Consider the following 10,533-nt stretch of genomic DNA (forward strand, 5'->3'; position numbering starts at 1 on the left):
ATGGAACCAGGGGAGAGGGAGAGGGATGATCCGGTGGGACCCCTTCCCCCACCGCCAGCGCAGGGCTGCTCCTTCAGGACTGGCCTAGATGGGCACAGCCCAAGCCAGGGAGCGTCATTAACAGCTACTCTGAGGGGTCAGATGGGCAACGCCGGGTTACTGCTCTGTGCCACCACAGGAGACACGGCCCCTTCCGCCTCTGACCTCTCGCTCCCATGCCCGGCCGCAGGTGGGAGCGTTGTGGAGGCTGCATGCACAGGCCAGGCCTGAAGGAAGGACCAGTGACCCTCGGGGAGCCCCGGGGCCAAGTCAGGAGCGTCCCGGCGTCTCCACTGAGTGAGGACACAACAAGCAGGTGTCGGGAAAGACAAGCACGTGGCTCTGCTAGGGCAGACCCTGCAGCAGGCCGGGGGGGGGGGGGGGAAGGGGCGGAGCATCACGACGAGAGAGCCAATCCCAGCCCACACCAACTGCGCAGTTGACACCCAATCAGAAACGTTTATTGCAAGGTGCAAATAGCCCTTTACAGAGGTGGGGTTTGGCTGGGGAACCACCGTCCAGCAGGGGCGGGGGGGGGACGGGGGACTCAAAGGCAGCCCAGACCCGGCACGATCCGGTGACACCCAGATGAGGCCCCAGCACTAGAGCCGGCCATGTAACGCACGGTGCGGCACAGATAGATCTTGGATGCCAAGGTCAAAGATATCATATACACACCCAGCTCACCCGAAATATTGCACTGGGGAAAGGAGCCCGGGGTTCTGGGGCGTGGGGACAAGGTTGCCCCTAAAACTTCCATGTGTAAAGGCAGCAAATGTTTAAAAAGGGCTTAACACTCCCCTGCATAGAAACTCTGACATGGGGAAAGAGAGATGCCACCGCCCCACTCAGCACTAGGCACCCCCAGAATCAGCGTGCGAAACTGACCGCTCTATCTGCACTCTCCCAGCTCAAGCGTGAGGTCCGTTGGCAGACAGCAGCCTGGCATCTCAGAGGGTGCAACGGAGCAGAGCCCAGCCGGACCAACCAAGGGGCTGGTTCGCAGAGTAAGGAAACAGGGAACAAGCCCCAGAAATTCCCTCTCCTGAGCGGTGCAGGGTTGGCAGAGCGTGACACTGATCGCTTTGCTGGCTCGCCTCCAGGCGCTGGCGATGTCAGTGCAAAGAGCGGAGCACCCCCAGCACACTCAGGGCCCCGTGCATCTCCCCAATATCAGCCTCCATGGCCCCCGTGCATCCCTGTAATGGGAGGGAGCCCCCCAAAACCCAACAGCAACAACCAAACAGCAAACTGCCACGTAAACCAGAGGAGTCCCAGGAGAACAGCCGTCCGGGGCAGGGCTCCAGCCGGAGCCAGGGCAGCACCTGGGGATAAAGACAGAGGTGAGACCGGCAGCTCATCCCCCACCAGGCAGGACCGGCCGCTGCTCCCATTCAGGGCAGGGGGCGAACACCGCCCATCTCGCTCTCGGTGCCTTGAACCAGAGCTCAGCCCAAGCTCACCCGACTGCAACCCCTCAATGGAAGGGGCTGACAGGACCCCCCTCCTCACCCCCAAAATGAGCTCTTCCATCGGGTCTCTGGGAGCAGCCCAAGCCCAGCTGGAAGCCGCTTCCCTGGCCAGGAACATGGGGCCTCACAATGCCACGACGCTGCACAGCTCCCCAGGGGCTAGGTCCAGGGTACCCCCATCCCCTGTACCTCTCAGCTAGTGCCTCCTTCGGTGCTTCTTGGCCGGCATGATGGGGGTGAGCTCTTCTTCCTCCTCTTCCTCGCTCTCCTCTTCCTCAGACAGCGCTCTCCTGTGCACTGGGACACACGGACAGGCCCTTGTCACGCTCTCTGTGCGCCGGGCCTTTCAGACACAGGGGCGTTCTCACGCCTCCGCTACCCCCGACCTCCTCGCTGCCCACGGCTGGGACGCGCCCACAGGGAGAAAGTGAGGGGCCAGGGCCAGCTGACTCGGACACCACCCAACCAGCCCGAGTGCTCAGGGAGCAGCCCAGGGGGGCAGCTCTGGGGCACGGTTATGGGGCCAGCTGCTCAACTGACCCACGTGCTCAGCCAGGCAGAGTGGGAGCTGGTTGGGGTAGATAACAGAACTCAGGCACCAGACCCTCCTCTGCAGACACAGCCCAGGCATGTCACCTGTTCAAGCAGTGACCTCCCTGCAGGTGGGAAATTCCTCCCGATCTCCGCCCCCGGGCCTCCCCTGAAGGAACCCGCTGCCTGGACAGAGCCCCCGGTCAGCATTTCCACCTGGGCCGCGTCCCCTTCCGTGCCAAGCACCGCCCCCCGGCTCCTTACTGATGTGGTGCCGTCCGGAGAGGTGCACGGGGCCGGAGCCGGATTTCAGTTGGAAGGTCACAGGTGGCTGGAGCTGGAAGTTGTCCAGGCTGAGCTGGGAAGAGACAGCGAGAAGCGGCAGAGTCAGCGGCAGGGCCCGAGCCTGGGGCTCCCCCAGCGCAAGGAAGGGCTCTTGGCTGGCCCCGAACCACGTGATGCTTCCTGCCCAGGCCCCCGCAGCTCCCAAGGGGGCAGCAGAGCCAGCCAACGAGGGCACCCTGCAGCCATGGCATTAGGGGCGGGGTGAATTTCAGTGACCGAGGAACCACGATGCAGGGACAGAATGTTAAAGTCCGGCCAATTCCCCCACACACAGCCCTGCCGGTGCCTCTCAACCCCGACCCGCCAGCTCCCTGCTAACCCAGCCCCAGGCTCCCCCCAGCTCTGGTCTGGGGCAACCTCTCCTCTGATGCAGGCAGGCAGCGCAGCCACCAGCTAAACCAGACACAGGGGAACCAGGGCTTTGGGCTGCAGCACCGGAGGGGAAAGGGATTCCCACCCGCTGCACTAGCACTAAGGTTTATATCCTCCGCGGGCGGCAGCCACTACAGGGTCATACACAAATAGCTGAGCAGGTCCGATTCTGTCCAGCAGAGGGCAGCAGTGAGCACAACCGGGCATGCTGGGTAAAAGCCAGAGAACAAACCCAAGGCTTACACACACCCCCAAACCCCCAGCCCCCGCAGGGGTCGCCCCACGAGGTCCTTTTACCGCGGGCTGGCACGACAGCTTCAGATTGGCCACCGGCACAGCAATCTCCTGGTTCTGACAGTCACGCCCCACGACTTCCACCACGTTGCATTCGTCCTTTGCGCCGTCTGTCAGGCACACCTGGAAGGGAGCAGAGCGAGGGGTTAATAGGGGCGGCCACCTCAAGGGGAGACGGTGCATCCAACCAAGGTCTGCCTGCCAAGGACGGCTCGCGCCTGGACCAACCCCAGGATCAGAGCAGTCCATGGATGGTGCAAGCAGCCACCGTGACATTGGAGAGGCCTGTGGCTGGGACACTGCCCCAGGGCACGAGCCAACCACCAACTGACCGGGTTAGCTGGGGACTTCCCGCAGCAGCACGGTCCACTACGGGGTTCTTGCACCTTCCTCTGAGGAAGCTGGTGCCGACACCTGGCAAGAGAGAGGACGCTGGAGCAGAGACAGTGCCGGCCTGGCAATTCCTCGGTGAAGTGACTTGCCCAAGGACGGGCAGGAACTCACAGGCAGAGCTCAGAGCAGAACCCAGGCGCTGAGCTTGCTCTAACCACTAGCACATGCCCCAGGAACGAGGGGCGCAGATAAATCAAGCAGACTGCACGGCGTCATGTGATTGCTCCCCCCCTTGCACCGCTCTCTCCGGACCGCCGGGCAGACCGCGCGCCGCGCTCAGACACCGCTTCCAGGCCCGGTCCCCAGCCCGAGCCAGCAGCGGCTGAAGGATCCGCCCGTGGCGGCCCGTTCTGCCCGAGCAGCAGCACTCTCCTGTAGAAGAAGCAGGCCCTGAACGTGAGCTGCGTTCGTTTTGTGTAGGAGCGTCATTAAGACACAGAGCAACGGCTCCTCTCGGCCCACGTCCTGCCTCCACCAGAAGCCGCTGCTGCGTGCTTCGGAGCCCCATCGCAAACCTGAGGGTGAGCAGGAACCGGGCGGGGGAGAGGGAAGGACAGCGCAGAAGCCAGCCAGAGAAGGTAAGTGACGTTAGCCCTGTCCGCAGAGCAAGGGTTCCCTCTTACCATAGACAGGGCCAGGATGTGCTCAGAGTCGTCAGCTTCATCCACCTTAAAGGTATAGGACCTGGTACTGCCCGTCAACTCGCAGCCTGGGGAATCCACGTGAGAAGTCAATAAAACCAAAGGAGCTGCTATTTCCCCCTCGAGAGCCATCGGGAGACACTGGGGCCACTGACCCGGCTGAATCCCAAGCTCCGGCCGCCCGACATTCCCTCCTGCAGCTCTAGCTGGAGAAGCTGGTGGCTGGCTGCGAGTCACCCCAGAGCCAGCTGCATTCCAGTGCTCAGAGAAGGAGCCCTAGCCCATCCGGGAAGGGTGGCACTGTGCCTCCTTTGGGAGACGAGAGCAATGCACTGACCCCCAGTGCTCTGCCTGGTTCTGGGCCAGCAGCACCCGAGTGCCAGGCTCCTTTTCCAAACAGCTCCCAGCCGTTTCTCCACGTGGGGCGGCTCCAGAGCCCACCCCCTAGCGCTCGGCTGAGATGAGATAATGGGCCAGCAGGCCGCGGGGAGCACCGTGGGTCCCGACAGCCCCCCAGCTATCAGGGAGGGAGCGAACGGCAATGGCAGGGCTGGGAGCAGCTGGAGAAAGGCACCACACGGTACCTGAGGTCTCATAGCTAAGGGCAAACTCACCAGCACTGTAGCCTGGCCCCCCAGTTCCTCCATCTCAGCTGGATCCCTCCCCCGCCCCATGGGGCCCGTCACAGTGTCCCCAGCACAGACCCCCTTCCCCAGCCAGGCCTCCCTCTATACCCCAGCCCCCACGAACCCCCAGTCCTCCCTGCTCCCAGACACTCACCCTCTTCCCCACCCTGACCTGCTGCCTTCCCTGTCCCACACTAAATACACCACCCCCAGCCTATTTACCGCTGCCCAAGCGCCCAGGGAACCCCGCCTGGGGACCTGCTGAGAGGGCGTCCCTCCCCCGGCCCCCAACCTGCCGCAGCGGCGTGGCCCGGCCCCAGCCCAGACCCCCACACCTCCAGTCAGAGCCCTCACCCCCTGCACCCAACCCTCTGCCCCTCATCCCTGGCTCCACCCCAGAGCCGCCCCCCCCCCCCCCCCAGCCAGAGCACTCCCCCTCCCCCAACCCCCTGTCCCAGCCCTGATCCCCTTCCAGCACTCCAAACCCCTCAGCCCGGGCCTGGGGCCCCCTCCTGCATCCCAAATCCCTCATCCCCAGCCCCACTCCAGAGCCCTCACCCCTGCACTTCATCCCTCTGCTCCAGCCCTGAGCCCCCTCCCCCACTCCGAACCCCTCGCCCCCCCCCAATGGATTTTGTTATGCACGATATGAAGGTGATGTGTCCCATCTCACCTCCTTATTGGGGCACATCAAATTCATGCCCCAAATGGGTGGGAAAAGTTAGAGGAAACACTGCCCCCAACACCTCCCATCCCCCCAACCAGAACCCCCCTCCAAACCCCTGCCCCCCAACTCTGATTCCCCGCCCCAAACACACAGACCCAGAGCTTCCCCCCCCCCCATGTGCACTCCCAGCTGCAGGCCGGCTCCCCACGTGTGCGCTCCCCATCCCACTACTAGCGGCCCCAACCTCCCCACGTGTGCGCTCCCCATCCCACGTGCGCTCCCAGCGCCCCACGTGTGCGCTCCCCACCCCACTACTAGCAGCCCCAGCCCCCCCACATGTGCGCTCCCCACCCCACTATTAGCGGCCCCAGCCCCCCCACATGTGCGCTCCCCACTCCACTATTAACGGCCCCAACCTCCCCAGGTGTGCGCTCCCCATCCCACGTGCGCTCCCAGCGCCCCACGTGTGCGCTCCCCACCCCACTACTAGCGGCCCCAGCCCCCCCCCACATGTGCGCTCCCCACCCCACTATTAGCGGCCCCAGCCCCCCACGAGTGCGCTCCCAGCGCCCCACGTGTGCGCCCCCCACGTGTGGAGTCCCCGCCCTACTCCTAACGGCCCCAGCTCCCCACGTGTGCGCTCCCCATCCCACGTGCGCTCCCAGCGCCCCACGTGTGCGCTCCCCACCCCACTACTAGCGGCCCCAGCCCCCCCACATGTGCGCTCCCCACCCCACTATTAGCGGCCCCAGCGCCCCACGTGTGCGCCCCCCACGTGTGGAGTTCCCGCCCTACTCCTAGCGGCCCCAGCTCCCCACGTGCGCTCCCAGCCCGAGCCCCTGCCCCCCACATGCGCTCCCGGCCCCCTCCCGCACTCCCCAGCCCCCCACGTGCGCCCCCGGCCTCACTCACCGAAGACGAAGTTGCCGAGGCAGAGCCCGGCCCCGGCCGCCCGGCTCTCCAGCTCCAGGAAGGCGGCCATGGCTGCAGCGGAAGGCCGGGCTGGGCAAGGGGCGGATGCAGAAGGCGGATCGGCCCTGCCCAGAGCCGGAGGAGCCGCCCTCTTCCTCCCTGCGCCCGGCCCGCCCTTCGCCGCCCCAGGGGGCCCTGGTGCCGCCTCCTCTAGGGCAGCGCCTGCCCCCCAGCCAGGGCCGGCTCCAGGGTTTTGGGCGCCCCAAGCAGCCAAAAAAAAAAAAAAAAAAAAAGCCGCGATCGCGATCTGTGGCAGCAATTCGGCGGGAGGTCCTTCGCTCCGAGCGGGAGTGGGGGACTGTCCACCGAATTGCCACCGAATAGCTGGACGTGTCGCCCCTCTCCCGAGCGGCTGCCCCAAGCACCTGCTTGGCAAGCTGGGGCCGGTCCTGGCCCCAGGGAGCTTGTCTCTGGGTAACCCCCAGCCAGCTGGGGGGTCTCAGCCCTCGCCGCGCCCGGCCGGTGCAGGCAGGAGCCACTGTCCGTTCCCAGCGGGCTCCGGAGAGCCCAGCCCTGGCGACGCCTCCCTCAGGCCCCGCGCGCTTAGCCGGGCTCGGCAGGGACTGGGCCGGTTTCCTCGGGCCCAGGGTACGTGGCTGGGTTTACCCCACAACCCTGGAACAAGACACTTCTGCTCAATATCCCTCCCAGGCCCCAGGATGGAGGCATTTTAGCTTTTGTCCAAACCCCCAACTGCACACAACCCATGTTTCCATTTCGCCCGATTTTCACACACGTCCAACACATTCAACTTTGGGGGCTAAAAGGTTCCCATGTTAGGTCCTGTCTAGCTGGAATGGAGTTGTAGATATTCATGTGGGACTTGCCAGATGGGCTCAGATCCAACATCCACGTAGTCCAGCACGTCCCACCTTACACAGCCCTCCGCACCAGGTGCGTAAGAGGGTGTGAGAACCCCGCAGTAGCAAAGTTGCCCCCCAACTTCTCAACATTAGACCTCATCCGGATCTCTGCTAGTTAAAGATTGGCTTCAAATGCATACGTGTTTTAATAGGGGAGAGTGCGTTCTGTGTGATAGGACAAATTCAAATATAATAGATATCTAAATAAATATCAAAAGAGATGTTGCCATTCTCCCTATAAATGTCCCATTTGAATGTGCTCTGTGCCTCAGTTTCCCCCACCTTAAAGACTTATTCAGAGTTTGAAATTTGGCCTGGATGGAGTCTCTTTTCCTTGGGTAGGGGAACAAAGTTCACAAGGAAGTTCCGAAGGATTGAAAAGTCACTTTTTGAGCACGTGAAATAGCAGCGGGGACTGCATGCAGAAGCCAGATTAGGAGAGGGAGCTTACAGAACACACACCTGCGGCTAAATGCAAAACAAGGAAATCAGGCTTGGCCTCAGAAGGGAAAAGTGTCTCTCTTGCCGTTTGAAATGGGGTTCGGTACTTGGTGCATTGTGCATGCAGCGGGGTTTACTTGCAGCATGCTGTTCAGCCACGAAGGGACGCAGCATAGCGTACACCGTTCCAGGCAAGGTGTTGTCCCTGGTAAACAAGACAGGGACTCAAGCGGCGGGGAAGCGGGTCGCTGTTTTCTTGAATAAACTCCTGTTTAAGATGGACAGAGGCCATAGATCATGACACTGAAAACAGTAATAATACCTAGCTCTTATATAGAGCTTTTCACCTGTAGCTCTCCAAGGACACACGATTAATAGGGCTGTATTAACAGTATGGGTGAGGCACAGAACTAGCCAGGCGGCGGTTTGCTCTGCGTTGGGGAATCGCCTTCCTGAGATTCATTGGGTAATGCAGTCAGCACTTCCCACACTAAAGCTTTGCCCCAGCAGGGACACAATTGAGTTAGTCAAAAAAAAAAAAAAAAACCCAGGCCTAAGAATTAATCTTAGTTCTGCCACAGATTCCAGGAGCAGCCTCAGATGGACCAGAACATTGGTCCATGCCTCAGTTTCTCCAGGTGTAAAGCAGATGTATAACTCATCTATTACCCCACAGTGGTGGTGAAGCTTTTCATTTTACAAGCCTTCTGCAGCTGAGAAGCTCTATATAAGAACGTAGGACGTGCCAGACTGGAACAGACCCAAGGTCCATCTATCCTAGTAACCTGTTTCCAATAGGGGGCAGCACCTGATATTCCACAGGAAGGAGCAGAAACCCCACAGTAGCAGATGTAAGGTAATCTGCCCCTGCAACCCCATTAAAGTCCCATCCTACTGCCTGAAAGCGTGAGGTTTTCTATCCCTTCCAAAACTTTCCCCTCGGGTTAGCATTAACTGTTAGAATGCTGGATATTCTTGTTATCCATATAAGCATCGATATAAACTAAATTCTTGGCCTCAACAACGTCCAGTGGCCTTGAGTTCCAAAGGCTAATTACACATCATGTCAAAAGTATTTCCTTTTGTCAGTTGAGTTTGCCACCTTTCAATTTCACGGAACAGCCTCCCGGCTATTACTACTGATGCTGTTAAACAGGTGCTGCGTGCTGCCGCAGAAGAGGTTGGAACTCAGTGGTAAATACAGTAATTACTGTATATACAGAGCCTGACCCTGGCAAAACCTGCATGCAGGACTCTTGCAGAAGTTTCCAGGAACAGGGTGGGGGTAGGGTGGGAGGGGAGGGTGAAGGTTTCTAGTTTTAGGTCAATTTGTAGCTAGTAAAAGTGCTAGCCAGTAGCAAAGCCTGTAAAGGACTTTAAGACCCTTCCAGGCAGCGCTATAGGAATCCAGGATGATTAGTATTACCCACCGTCTCAGCTCCATAGGATGCAGGAGTTTTAACTTTACCGCCGGAGTGGATCTGCAGCCAGTTGCCATCCTACCGCTGATCACAGGCCCTGGCTGCCTGTGGACAGTTAGATCCATGTAAGAATGTACCCCAGGAACGTAACAGCTTTGATGCTAGCTGGTGATTTAAAAACCAACAGCCACACAGCGCAGTTCCACCGCCTCACTCGTGCCTCAGCGCACCCAGCTGGCTTCACAAAGAAAAAAGGTCCTTTCTAGGTGGACTCATTTGATTGAGCAGCTGTGTTGGGGAAGGAGGGGGTATCTGGTGAAACGTCATACTGATAGTATTTTATTTCCTCTCAATAAAACCCGAAAAGTTATTACCCCGCTGGGCCCCTAATGAGTTTTCCTGGTAAGTGGCCTCTTCTGTCCGACGGTGAAAGAGAAGAGACGGGGGAGCGGCGAGGGGAAGGAGGAAACCTCGGACTGCTGGGCATGCTGAGCGGGGGCAGTAGCTAAACAGTCACCTTTGCTGTCTCAGTCTCTTCCCGCTCTCTGTATACGACCAGAGCTAGAGCTTCTGGAGACTTGTATCTTTAGCTACGCCGGAGATCAATCAGATAACGACAGCACCGTGGTTTCTGCGTTGTCCTGGCTCTGTATGCCATGCTTTCCAGCAGCCCCCAACCGCGGCCGCCTGCTGTCTCCGTCTCAGCCTAGCGGGGTTGGTCTGCTTCCCCCGGCACCGTGGTAGATGAGCAGTGTAACATGCAGATCTACAGCATCAAGACCAATACTTCACTGCAGCCCCCTTCCCCTGCCGCCAGGGCTTTGACCCCGGGAGAAAGGAACCCGCAGCGGCGAGGCAGAGAAGGGAAGAACCAGCCTACGCAGCGGACGAGCAGAAAGCTGAGGAGGTGGGAGAAGGGAAGGTTGCAGGAACAGAGGCCCAGTGAATGTCAGTGAAATGAAGGGAACTGTTGGACTTGGCTGCTCTCCCTTCCTTTAGTAAATAGCATTGGCACCTTTAGGGAGAAGAAGAGTGGCCTTGAGTCTAAAGACAAGGGAATGGGGGATCTGGGTTCTCCTCCTGGCTCTGTGACTTCGTCGCTCTGAGCTAGGACAGGGGTCGGCCACCTTTCAGAAGTGGTGTGCCGAGTCTTCATTTATTCACTCTAATGTAAGGTTTCACGTGCCAGTCAGACATTTGAACGTTTTTAGAAGGTCTCTTTCTAGAAGTCTATAATATAGAACTAAACTACAGTTGTATGTAAAGTAAATAAGGTTTTAAAAATGTTTAAGAAGCTTCATTTAAAATTAAATTAAAATGCAGAGCCCCCCGGACCAGTGGCCAGGACCCGGGCAGTGTGAGTGCCACTGAAAATCAGCTCGCGTGCCGCCTTCTGCACGTGTGCCATAGGTTGCCTACCCCTGAACTAGGACAAAACGCCGGGCCTCAGTTTCCC

At 59.8% G+C, this 10,533-nt stretch overlaps 1 protein-coding gene across 1 annotated transcript; it reads right to left on the minus strand.

Moving 5' to 3' along the window:
* Positions 1–478: 478 nt before the first annotated feature.
* Positions 479–6,402, minus strand: NPM3 (nucleophosmin/nucleoplasmin 3). Its single transcript, XM_054034506.1, has 6 exons — positions 6,293–6,402; positions 4,070–4,155; positions 3,057–3,176; positions 2,307–2,400; positions 1,701–1,808; positions 479–1,364 (listed from the first exon to the last, which is right to left on the minus strand). The coding sequence occupies exons 1-5, from the start codon at positions 6,360–6,362 to the stop codon at positions 1,708–1,710; spliced, it is 471 nt and encodes a 156-aa protein (XP_053890481.1). The 5' UTR covers positions 6,363–6,402; the 3' UTR covers positions 479–1,364; positions 1,701–1,707.
* Positions 6,403–10,533: the final 4,131 nt, after the last annotated feature.

Source organism: Malaclemys terrapin, chromosome 7, assembly GCF_027887155.1.
Source record: "Malaclemys terrapin pileata isolate rMalTer1 chromosome 7, rMalTer1.hap1, whole genome shotgun sequence".
Lineage (NCBI taxonomy): Eukaryota > Metazoa > Chordata > Testudines > Emydidae > Malaclemys > Malaclemys terrapin.